Below are 13,745 nucleotides of genomic sequence, written 5' to 3' on the forward strand. Positions count from 1 at the left end.
ATGACTTTAATAAGTTGGTTTAGTCTACATTTAGGATTTATGGTATGCATATGTGACATTTCAAAGGCAAAGACACAGCTGGCTGTCACAGAAACTGAAATTAATTCCTCTTCTGTTTGAATGTGGTTTCAATAGGTCAAAATTTTAGATCTCTGGTCAGATCCAGAGAGATGAGGGAGTATAGTACTTGCTGATGATAGAAATCTGTTAAGAGAATGAAGAAAGGAATTCTTAAGGTAAAGTTACTAATCTTTCTACTTTAAACATTAAATTCACTGGAAGGAATCCACATATGTTATATTTTATGTTGATATGCATAATTCCAAAGAGTTTGGGAAATAATGGACTTTACAAATTATTCATTGATCCCTTATCCTGTAGTTTATGCGTGCCGCTTCTTGAAAAGAATTATCTTTCATCACATTTGACAAAAACTTTCCCAGCTCAGCTGTGGCTCAATAAACTTTTATTATTTTTTGTTATTTATTTTTATTCAAAAGAATTCGTTTCCCTATCACAAAAATTAGATAACCACACCACCAACAGCAGCAAAGTCCGTGGAGTTACATTGATGGTGGAGAGTTCACTGGTATTCCCAATGTCCCAAAGGTCATAAAGGCAGGGAAAAAAAAAAAAAGAAAGAAAGAAAAAAATACTCAAAACAAAACCAAAACCCATGATGACTTTGGGGAAGAGACATCACATTCTCTCATTGTCAGCTGCAGATGTATTTCAGCAGGAACAAGTACAATCTGACTTGAGTAAACTCTTCAAACCAACTCCAGCACCTAATCGGAAAAAAAAAGGGGGGGGGGGGTGTCAGATTAATAGTTTTAAAATACAAAAAGAGTTTGATGAATCTTCACTATATTTATCAGTGGAGAACCAAATTAAGAAAACTATTCCCAATTGGTAAACTGCTAACGAATCTGAAGGAACTAGACATTAATCCTTTCTTACCTTATTTAAGTTGCATGACAACTTTCAGATTAGTTATCTCCACAGTTAACTAGGCAGCCCTTCCAGACGCACTACTTAAAACATACGGATAAATAAACTGGCTGATACTCAGCATGGAAATAGTGGTGTAGTGGTTAAGAGTTTGGCTGCTAACCAAAAGACCGGCAGTTCGAATCCAACAAGCGCTCCCTGGAAATGCTATGGGGTAGTTCTACTTTGTCCTACAGGGTCGCTGAGTGGGAATCGACGCGATGGCAACAGATTTTTTTGTTTTCCTCAGTATAGGTGTAACATTTAAAAAATATATGTTGACATTTTTAAGAAAATTTTAAGTATTACTGTTTAGGATTTTAATCTATTTCTTCTACTGAGAACCACTGTTTATAGTGATCAAGGTATGTGGGCCCTAAAATTTTACCTTCTCCTACTGCTTAATCCATTTTCTACTCAATCATCTGGTGTGATAATATTTTGCTAGTTTTTAGAGTTAAAGTAGTAACTAATCATCTAAGGAAGTTAAGGCATTGCTAAAATGAAAAATGGGACCAAGAAAAGGCAATAATATAGAAAAAGTAGATGTAGCTAAGAAGAGATATAGAGAACATGAGGACAATTATGAAATACTATAAAAAATGAGTATGTTAGACAGAGGCTGCAAATTTTCCATCTAGATTTAAAGATGCAAGCCTTTCCTCTCCTACTCTCCTAAGGCTTGACTTATCCCTGCACTTCCATAATACCTTTTGTCTTTATATTTGGTAATCAGGCTGCTTAAGAGGCCAACACTACTAGACAAAATCTTAAGATCTGTCAGTCAGAATTTATGAGTGCATATGTAGTTCTGCGCTCCTGCAGGCACGCCAGCCATCCCAACAGCCTCAGAGGCAAAACTTGAAGAATAAGGTGCATCTTTTTCAATACATGCCTTGCCATGAGATAAGACAGAGGCTACAGAAAGCTACTTAAAACAGAGATTCCAAGACCTTTCTATCATCTTGCTTTAGGCTTCCAGAACATAAAAACACTGATCAGTTTAAAAGTCTGGCTCTCATTTATGCTGTCTGTGGTTCTCTAATAGGATTTCCCAAACAGAGAAACTAGCTGCATAAAAAGCAGACTATCATGGAAATTAATTTGACCAGCTAACAGTGTAGTTCTTCTCTTTGAGTTTATTTCATCTCCATAGGACAATGTGTCAGGCTTGTACTTGCTCCTTTGGTGCTGGGTCATTCTCCTCTTAGGTAAGAGTAAGGGATGAAGGAAGTCATGTCAAAATGAATGTCAAGTGAAAGAGGAAGTAAATGCATAATGAAGTACTTCCTGGTACTTCCATGTCAGCAGAGAATATGTGAAAAGAACAGGTACCCTCAGAATCAGTTAAGTGCTAGTTGAACCTATGTACCATAAACCTACTCCAAAATAGTGCTTTGTTTAGAAACTTCACTGCTTAGCTAAGGATTTATTTGTCCAACTGTTACTATTCAGTGGTACATTTATATAAAAATTTTTACTTCTTTGAGCTTCTGATTATGAAAAAAAAAAAAATTATGTGGAAAACTTATGAATTTGTGACTGAGACTGTGTGCCACAGGATATTCATGTTTTTAGAATATAATAATGACATAATCACATGATCAATTTTCAATTGATTACTAAAATATTAAATACTAAAAAAGGTTTGGGCAACTAAGAAAAAAATCCATTTGTCAGGAAAGAGAAGAGAAAGATGAGGAAGAGAAGCGTAACACAGGAGTAAAACAAACCCACTGTCATTGAGTAGATTCGAACTCATAGCGACCATACAGGACAGAGTAGAATTGCCCCATAAAGCTTCCAAGGAGTGGCTGGTGGATTTGAACTGCTGACCTTTTGGCTAGCAGCCAAGCTCTTAACCATTGCCCAAATAAGAGTAAGATATATTTAAATCTCGTGATCATCTAAGCATCTCCTGCTCTATCTTCAACCTTGTCCAGTGAATGTCCTTGGAGGTAGCTGTACTGGCCTAACAGAGGCTAAACAGTGCTTGGCCCACAATAAATACTCAATAGTCTTTACCTGTTTTTCAGTCTGACTATCAATCATTTCATTCAGCATCCTTACAATCTTCTAACAAGTACTATCATCTTCACCATAGTTGTATGCTACCTATTCTTTTACCTTTCAATCAAACCACTTCCAAGGAAACAGAGGCCCATTAATTTGGAATGATCTCTAAGGTTTAGCACAACTGTAAATTCCCATGATCCTGTTATAGTCTAAATATGGATTTGAGTTTAAAACAGAGATGTATGAAACAACTTACCTTAATTGTACCCTGACTGTTAGCAGCAATCAGCACATTGGACTCCTAGAAAAGAACAAGAACTTTTAAAGCACCGAGAAAGATTTCCTGGGGAACAGTCCAACAGAAGAATATCCTCGTTGTTCTTTCTTCACTTCTCCCTAAGACACCAGTAGAATCTAAAGTGGAAAACCAACTTTTAACATGTTTTTAGCTATGAGTTTTAAAAGCAAAACCCCCATATTTTGAGGATTAAGTTTTAATTAAAAAAACAAAAACAAAAAAACACAGTTGTAAGCAGAGTAGGAAACTTTCAAATGTAAAGAAAAAAGGGGGAGGGAGAAATAGATTGCCAATAGAAGGAAAACCAAGAGAAATAAAGACTGAAATAAAACACAAACAAAAATAATTTGAGAAAAACAAAGTGAGCAATCTTTTCCCAAGAAAATTCCCTCTTCATTTATTTTCTTCCATAAAACACCAAAATTGATGTAAATGCTGCCAATATCTTTGGTACAAACCTCTACAGATAGCCATTTGGTATTAGAAAAACAAGATAACGGGAAAATTCACCTGGGAGAGGGAAGGCTTTCTCTAATTTTCCTATCACTCAGCATATGCATTTTTAATAACCTTGGTGATTATCTGAATGAGAATGTGTGGTGCAATATTTTTCATATTTTAAGACTTAGGAAAAAACTCTTTCTTTGTAGAGTAGGAAGGGTGGGGAAAGGAATGGACAAGTCTGAGTGCACCAGAGAATCTCAGAAAGCAGGAAGAATTGGGACATGTCTCCTGTTGGAAACAGGGTCTAATAGGGCTCTGGAGGTCAGAAGCATATAGAAGTGTTTTGCTTTCCAGGGTAGGCAGCTAAGAGGTGAACAGGCTCAAAACTGCCACAGACGCAACATGACTGATGGAAAGACCATGTCCAAATGATAGCTGCGAGAAACAAAGTGGCCAAACCTCAACGAAAGGATAGGATCAGCCTGAATATCTTTTAGGCTTCATGACAAAATCATAAGAAAACTCTTGGCCTTTGCTGGACAAGTTACTACAGCCAAAGTGAGCTAAACTGTAGTAACCTTGGCTTTCAAACTCATACATTCTATTTTTTAATTTTTCCTTTGATTTATAGTAAAGTTATTTTTGAAAAATGCTCATCTTATTACTACTAATGTAAGGAGAAATAAATTATTTCAGTATCCCTAAACTGTTTAGGGGATCAGAACACTCCTTGGAGGTAGTCAGTAGCGACAGTAGCTTATGTCATAGTTGTATCAAGAAGGAATAAAGATATTTCCCTACAGCCCCGGAGGTGAGCATGGGAACTGTTGATCTTTTTCACTTAAATCAGTACATATGTCCTTAAAAATAGGAACCCAGGTAATACAGTATTATTAGAATTAGTTTAGATATCCACTTTGAGGCATTATGGGCTACTTCTGGGAGTTAATACGCACAGAATCAGTGCTTCCATATTGTGTAGATCGGGCTGAGGGGGGCAGGAAGATCAATTTGAGATTTACCTCAGTTCACAAAGTGCTTAGAGTTGGTAATGGGTAGCCTTATGGGGTAAGATAACTTACCCTGAGTGGGTCAAGAGGCAGAACTCCTATGCCTACCTCAGAAAACAGCAAAAAGAGGCACCATGTGGTGCAATATGGATTTCTTTCTAGCAAGAACTTTAGTATGCAAATAACATGTGCCTTCTTCGTTTGTTTGCCAACCGTGCCCTCTGCTTGTGAGGTATTTTCATAAGTACTGCTATGCCAGTTTTTTTTTTTTTTTTTTACGTGTTGCTGTAAAAAAAATTATTATACATGCCTACGAAAATACCTCTTGCGGGGAGGGTGTGCTCTGGCAAACAAACGTAGAAGGCATACATTATTTAAGTAAAAATATGGTAGCTCTTTAGAAAAGATTCATGGTATCAAAACTGCTACCAGAGGATTGAAAAATTATTCTCCTGTGAACACTATCCTGAAATGAAGTTGAAAATAAAAAAAAAAAGCACTGATTAATCGCTGTTTAGGAAAGACTCCAGTCTCTAAAAAACCTACTGCCAGGAGCCACTATCACTAAATGCTGTGGCCATTAAGAATTACTCATGTTCCTCAAATAAGATGGGAACATATAGTGTCAGGAAAATGAAAAACGTATTGCTCAAAGTTTTCAATCTCTTTCTGCCATTTTGATTCTGTTGTTGTTGTTGGGTTCCAACTCATGGTGACCCTATATATAAAATGGTACACTGCCCAGTCCTCCGCCATCCTCACAGTCTTTGTTATGCTTGAGCCCACTGTTGCAGCCAGTGTCAATCCATCTTATTCAGGGTCTTCCTTTTTTTTTTGGCTGACCCTCCACTTTACCAAGCATGATGTCCTTCTCCAGGGAATGGTCCCTCTTGATAACACACTCAAAGTATGGGAGATGAAGTCTCACGGTCCTTGTTTCTGATGAGCATTCTGGCTGTACTTCTTCCAAGACAAATTTGTTCATTTTTGGCAGTTTATGGCATATTCAATATTCTTTGTCAACACCATAATTCAAAGGCGTTCCAGTCATCTTTTAAATATAAAGAAGGCAGGCAGAAAAACCTGGTGGAGGTGAAGATTCACTCTGGACTTGGGGAGGAGGGGATTTCTGCCAGTTATAGAAATTATGACTTACATAATTTAATCTTCTGATTGTTGGTGGGAGAAAAGCTTGGAAAAATATGGTATATTATCAGATGGTATGACACTTCAAAGAAAATCTAGGCCTGAACTGGAACTGGAAACCTTTAAATTGTAGCAAGGTGGTAATGTTGAATGATTAGGCTCCATATAAATAAATTTAGCTAAATCATCACACAAGAGGGATTCTAAATCTGTAGGATTACCAAACCAAATCAAAGAAGAAAAAACATCTGATAACTATCCAGCATGAATAAACACTGTCTTTTTGTAACCTATGGGCTACTATGGCCTTAATAGACGGTGTCAGATGCCATCAGAGTGTGGTTAACTCTTTAACACCTTTTCCTATGCAGGCAGACAGATAACTCATTTACAGATAAGCCACCACATGAAGCAACTGCCCAGTGCTAGTCGTTCTTTTGGGACTTACATATAGTTGACAATGTGTCCTCAGAATTCTCAGAAACATTCCAACTATTCAAAGTAACAAACAACAGGAAAAAAAAAAAAAAAGCTTCACATTGTTCTCCCTCTCATCAAAGACGATATACTTAGAAAAAAAGTGATTTAGGATTAAGCCATCTTTTAGACACCCAGATATTAGCTTAAGATATATTAATTTTTTCATGCAACAGAAAAAAAGAGAACAAAATCTAGATATTTTACTTCTAGCATAGCTATCTGGAAATGTTTTGTACAAGGTTATTGCTGTAGATTCTAAATGATTCTTGTCTGCGTTTTGAATGACTAGTAATTCCTAGCTATAGCTGTAGTCTGCCAAAATCCTAATGTAAACAAATTTTGGCTCAGTGAGTTGTTTTTACTTGCAGAATAAAATAAAAATGCTGATCAGTAATCCTATTATTTTCTCCCTCTTTCTTGGAAACTGGGTTTTGTTGTGTAACTCTCCTCCAAGGGAAGTAAATAGCTTATCCACTATTTTGTTTTTAATTTGAAAAGATTAAGGGAAGACAGTGGGAAAATTAATAGTCAGTCTCTTACAAAAACAGAAGACACATACACAAGCATACAATAATTTGCTTATTAAGCCAGTGATACTATACTAACATATACTAAAACAAAATAGTGGCATCTGCTGCAACATTTTTCTCTTTATTAGCTTATAAGAGCCATTATATATACACCAAGGAGTGGCACAGTTAAGTGCTTGACTATTAACCAAAAGGTTGGCGGTTCAAATCTATTCAGAGGTTCCTTGATAAAAGGACTGGCGATCTGCTTCCAAAAGGTCATAGCCTTAAAAACCACATGGAGCACAGTTCTACTCTGACACACATGGGGTCACCAGGACTAGGAATCAACTAGATGGCAACTTTTAAAAAATATATATATAATTATTTAAAATCTTGAGCAAGTTGAGAAGTAACAATTATTTGCTTCACTTGTAATGGAGAATTTATTTCTAGGCATGTAACTGATTTTAAAGGTGATTAATTTTACTATAGGTATAAACATATATAAAAACAAAAAACTTCCATTCCTGGCCATGGCAGAGCAAATGGCACTAGACTTGCTCCTCTACTATAAACAAAGAGAAAACTGAACAATATATAAAACATCACTGGACAACAGGCAGTACAGGACTGTAATCCCTAAGACAAGGGAAACAAATGAGATAACTCTTAAAACTGCCCTGGCTTTTTGCTCAGAGGCAATTTCTGGACCACATAGTCAGGAAGGGGAATTCAAAGCATAGAGAAATCTAAGGAGAACACAGCAGATTCACGAGTTAAGGAGACAGAAACTGAAGTTCAGGGTATCTGTAGTGAAGCTGGAATTTGCAGGGCAAAGTAACACAGAGGAAAAAAGCTACTTGAAGTTCTAGACATGTGCACAGGGGTCCCCTTCAGTTTATGTCTAAAAAATAAGCTGCTCATGGATAGGGTAAAACTACTCAAGGCTGGGCTAATAACTGTATATGGGGAAAACACACTCATTGAGAACCCATAAGATTATCAAATCCCAGAGTTCACAAAAAGCTAAGAGACATTTGAGTTTTAACCAGAGTAAAGAAACCTTGCTGAACATTTAGGGCATATAATAGAGTCCCCAAAGGTACCACCTTAGTAGGGCTAAACTAATCTTAAAGTAAATGATTCTTTAGATCAGAGGTTGGAAAACTGTGGCCTATGGCCCAAATCTGGCCTGCTGCTAGTATTTTGAATTTAAGTTGTATGGAACATACCATGGTCATTTGCTTACACATTGTCTATGGCTGCTTTTGCACTGCACGGGTAGAACTGAGGAGCTGCAACAAAGACCATATAACCTACAAAGCTTAAAATGTTTGCTACCTGGTTTTTTACAGGAAAAAATAGAGGACTGTTACTTAGGATCCACAATTAATAAAGCTTAAAAGAAAGTATCAAAAGAATCAAGTTAATCCATAAAACTTAACTTTTTGCCAAAACAAACTTGAACAGTCTTAAAAGAATTCAACAAAGTTCAGACGTTCAACAATGAAGCAATCACAGTGTACAGCATTCAAGAGGCAAAGCGCAAGATCTCTAACTGCGAGGGAGGAGGGTGAGGAATCAGTAAATATAAACAGATCCAGAAATGACAAAAATAACACAAATAGCAAACACAGACTTTTACAGCAGGCATTCTAATTATGTTCAAGGATTTAAAGGAAACAATGAACTTAATGAGAAAAAAAAGGAAGACCTAAAAGAACCAAATGAAACTTCTGCACGTTAGAAGTACAGTATCTGAAATGAAAAATCCATTGGCTGGGCTTAATAGTGGATGAGACAGTGGAGAATAAAACACAAGGAAATATGACAAGACAGGTAGAAAAAATTCAAACTGAAGTAAAGAAGGGAAAACTGCTGGAAAAAAAATCAGAATTTTAGTGACCTATAGAACAATATGTAATCTCACATATGTGTAACTGGAATCCTAAATAGAGGAAAAAGGGTAGGAAATAAATAAAAGACCTAAAGCTAAAATTTTTCCAAATTTCAAAACCACAAATCCAAGAAACTTAACAACTCCCAACGAGAAAAAACAAAAAACACAAGACAAACAAAACATAATACCATATCAAGACACAAACTGCCGAAAGCCAGTAATAAAGAGAAAATCTTGGAAGGAGCCAGAGAAGAAAAACTACGTACAGAGAAACAAGATCTATGACTTGTCATTGGAAACAATGCAAGCCAAAAGACAATGGGACAATGTATTTAAGAAGCTGAATGAGAAAACCGTCAACCTAGATATGTTATTAAAAATAGACTATTTCAGATAAATGAAAGGGGAGATAATTTTTCACCAGGAAATCTACAATATAAGAAAATGTTAAAGGAGGTTCTTCAGGCCAATGGAAAATTATGCCATATGAAAACTCAGATCTACATAAAAGAATGAAGAGTGCTGGGAATGGTAAATACTTGCTTCTTTTTCATTTATTTTTTAACAGATAACTGCCTATTTAAAGCAAAAATAAAACATTATCATGATTGTAACACAAATATAAGTGAAATATATGACAACAAAAGCACAAAGGATAAAAGGGACAAATAGAAGTATATTGTTTCAAGGTTCTTCTTACATTATATATACCAAAACCAAACCAAACCTGGTGCCGTTGGGTCGATTCTGACTCATAGCGATCCTATAGGACAGAGTAGTACTACCCCGTAGAGTTTCCAAGGAGTGACTGGTAGATTCGAACCGCCGACCCTTTGGTTAGCAGCTGTAGCACTTAACCACCACGTCAGCAAGGCTTCCACATCATACATAGTGATATAATAAAACTTAAAGACAGTCTATGATAAGTTAAGCATGAAAATTATAAACCTTACAGAAACCAATAAAAAATAAAATAGGTATAGCTAATAAACTAGTAAAGGAAATAAAATGAATTACAAAAATAATAAAGAAAGAAAGGAAATGAGAAATATGGGAACATTAAACAGGACCAACAGGAAACAAATACCATGATAAAAGATTTAAACTCAACCATAATTAAACGTAAATGGCCTAAATATTACAATAAATGAAAAAGAAGAAAGCAAGTATTTACCATTCCCAGCGATTATAAGACTGGATAAAAAATGTTGACCCAACTATATGTTATTCATAAGGAACACACTTAAATATAAAAAAAAATACAGATAAAAAGTAAAAGGCTGGGAAAAGACATACCATGTAAACATTAATCATGAGAAAGCTGGAATGGCTGGTTATATTAATATCAGAAAAAGCATCGGGAGGACTTTAGGAAAAGGAATATGATCAAGGATAAAGAAGGGCATTTCATAATTAAATAAAGGTCAATTTATTAAAAAAATCCTATGCATGCATATTTAATAACAGAGCTTCAAAATACATTAAGTAAAAACTGATAAAACTAAGTAGAACAACAGATAAATTCACATTTAGGGTTGGATATTTCAATAGTCATCTCTCAATAATTCAAAGAGTAAGTAAACAGAAAATCAAAAAGATATAAAAGACTTGAATAAAACTACCAAAACTAAGTTGGGCTAATTAATATTTACAGAACATTTTACTTAAATGGCAAAATACACATTATTTTCAAGTGCGCGTGAAATATTCAATGAGACAGACCATGTGTGAGACTATAAAACAAATCTCAATAAATTTAAAGGACTGAAATTACATGAAGTACGCTCTCTGACCAAACAGAATTAAAGTAGAAAGCAGTAACAAAAAGATATCTAAAAAAATTCCCCTATTATTTGGAAATTTAAAAATATACTTTTAAATAACCCAGGGATCAAATAAGAATTCACTAGGGAAACAAGAAACTATGTAGAACTAAAAGATACTGCAGACACAGCGTATCAATATTTGTATAATACAGCTAGAACAGTTCTGGATGAAAACGTATAGCTTTAAATGCTTATAGTAAAGCAGATAGGTTTAACATCAGTAATGTATTATGGTGATTGTGCTTTAACATCAATGACTTCCACCTTAAGAACCTAGGAAAAAAGGAGCAAATTACATGCAACATAAGTATAGCGGCGATAGTAAAAAAGAGCAGAAATCAATAAAAGAACAGACAAAAATGATTAAAACCAAAGCAAGTTCTTTGGAAAAAAATCAGTAAAATTGATTAACCTCTATGTAGACTAATAAAAAAGACAATTGGAAATGAATAAGGGAATATTATTAAATATCCTACAAATATTAAAAGAATAATAAAATATTATTATGAACAACTTTATGACAATAAAATTGACAACTCAAATGAAATACATTCTATAAAAGACATAAACTCCCAAAAATGACAGAAGAAATAAAAAGTCAGAAAATAGAAGTGGAAGAAACACTTCCATACTCATTTTATGAGTCACACAAACCCGGGGAAAAACATTATTTTAAAAAGAAGAAAATTACAGACCAATCGCCTTTATAAACAGGTGCAAAACACTCAACAAAAAACAAGTAAACAAAATCAAGCCATATATAAAAAGAATAATGCATCATGTCCAAGTGGGATTTATCCGGCTATTCAAGTTGATTTAACATTTTAAAAAACATCAATAGATACACTTTGCCGTATCAATAGGATAAGAGAAAAACCACATAATCACAAATGATACAGAAAATGCATTTAATGAAATTCAACATCCATTCATGATAAAAACTCTTAGCCAACTAAAAACAGAAGGAAACTTCCTCAAGGTAATGAGGAATACCTATGAAAAATTTCCATTATTATACTTAATGGTGAAATGTTGAGCCCTTTCTCCCTCAGATCAGGGACAAGGCAAGGATGCTTGCTCTCACCACTTCTATTCAACACTGTATTAAGGTCCTACCCAGTACAAAAAGTCAAAAAAGATAAAAAGGAAGAAAAAGCATACAGATCAGAAAGGAGAAAGTAAAATGTCTTTATTTGCAGATAAAATGATTAAAAAAAAATTTTTTTAATCATTTTGTTACCTATGTAAAATTCCAAATAAATATTCAAAGAAGTTACTACAATTAATACAATTCAGCAAAGTAGCAAGATACAATGGTCACTACACCAAAATCAATTTATTTCTATAAATTAGTCATGAATAATTGGCAAACAGCGTTTTTAAAAGCATAATTTATGACAGCATCAAAAAACATGAAATAATTAGGGGCAAACTTAAAATATTTGTTAAGACCTGCACATTGAAAATTATAAAACAATACTGATACTAAAGAACACCTAAATAAATAGACAGATATACCATGTTCATGGACCATAAGACACAAATGTTAATTCTTCCCTAGGTTACTTATCAACTAAACACAATCCCAAACAAAATTCCAGCAGACTTTTTACTATAAACTGACAGGTTAATTCTGAAATTTAAATGGAAACACAAAGGAATTAGAATAGTCAAAACAATTTTGAAATAGAAAAACAAAACTGGAGGACTTACACTACATGACTTGAGGACCTACTATAAAGGTTCAGTAATCAAGACAGCGTGGTATTATAAGGGTAAACATAAAGCAGTGGAACAGAATAGGAAGTTCAGATATAGATCCATATATGATCAACTAATTTTTAAAAAAGTTGGATAGTAGGAAGACAGTAGTTTTAAAGATGGCACTGAAACAACTGGATATATATATATATACACACATACATATATATATCCTTTACATTGCTCAAAAATTAATTCAAAATGGATGAAAGATATAAACATATAAGCTAAAATCATATGCTTTGGGAAAAAAAAACAGAAGAAAATCTCTGTGATCTTGAGGTACGCAAAGATTTCTTGCAACACAGAAAGCATGAACCATAAAAAAAAATTTGATAAATTGGACTTCATCAAAATTTAAAAATACCACTCACACCAACTAGGATAGCTAAACTTAAAAAGACTGACAATACAAGTGCTGGTAGGGATATGGAATAAGTGGAACAATCTTAGGATGATGGTTGTTATTAGTTCCCACTGAATTGATTCTGATTCATGGAGACCCCTGTATGCAGAGTAGAACTGTTCCGTAAGGTTTTCAAGGCTGTGACCTCTCAGAAGCAGATCACCAGGCCTGTCTTCTGAGGTTTCTCTGGTTGGGTTCGAACCATCAATCTTCTAGGAGTAAAGCACTGAACTGTTAGTGCCACCCAGGGACTTCTAGGATGCTGGTAGCAATGTAAAATAATATAACCATTTTGGAAAAATATTTGGCAGTTTCTTGTATAGTTAAACACACACCTACCCTGATCTAGGAACTCCACAGTAGTAACATATATTCACACAAACAGTTGTTCATAAATGTTTGTAGCAACTTTAGTCATGATAGTTCAAAAGTGGAAAGAAATTTAATGTCAAAAATTGGTAAACTGATGCATAAATTGTGCTATAATGATACAACAGAATATAACTCAGCAATTAAAAAAGAACTACAGATATATGCAATAACATGGATGTATTTAAAGAATGCTATGCTGAACAAAAGAAGCAAGACACAAATGATGTACATATTGTATGATTTCTATTATATGAAATTCTAAACAGGCAAAACTAATCTATGATTACAGAAAACAGATCATTAGTAGCCTGGAGTAGCCGAGGGTGCTGGCTACGAAGCGACGTGAGAAAACTTTTGGGTGATGGAAATGTTTTGTATCTGAGTTGGGGTGACAGTTACACTGGTGTATACATTTGTGAGAATTCACTGAACCATTACATTTAAAATGTATGTATACTATACTTCTAAACATCGATTTTTAAGAGAGAAAACATACACCAGCGTATATGTATAAGTTCACGTTAAATCCAATAGTGATCATCATCAACTATTACCCATGATTTAAACATTTTCTGATCTCCCAA

General features: G+C 34.6%; 1 protein-coding gene across 3 annotated transcripts in view; it reads right to left on the minus strand.

The window, feature by feature from the left end:
• Nucleotides 1-419: 419 nt before the first annotated feature.
• Nucleotides 420-13,745, minus strand: part of COP1 (COP1 E3 ubiquitin ligase) — a 251,614-nt gene continuing 238,288 nt past the window's right edge. For 2 of the 3 annotated variants that reach the window (XM_049868583.1, XM_049868582.1), the window contains exons 19-20: nt 3,263-3,307; nt 421-788 (exon numbers count right to left, since the gene is read on the minus strand). In XM_049868583.1, the coding sequence (XP_049724540.1) occupies nt 771-788; nt 3,263-3,307 (63 nt within the window). In that variant the 3' untranslated portion in view covers nt 421-770. Of the gene's footprint in view, nt 789-3,262; nt 3,308-13,745 lie in introns of all 3 variants that reach the window. The other variant, XM_049868584.1, reaches the window with a different exon arrangement.

The sequence above is a fragment of the Elephas maximus genome, chromosome 24, assembly GCF_024166365.1.
Source record: "Elephas maximus indicus isolate mEleMax1 chromosome 24, mEleMax1 primary haplotype, whole genome shotgun sequence".
NCBI classification, from domain to species: Eukaryota; Metazoa; Chordata; class Mammalia; order Proboscidea; family Elephantidae; genus Elephas; species Elephas maximus.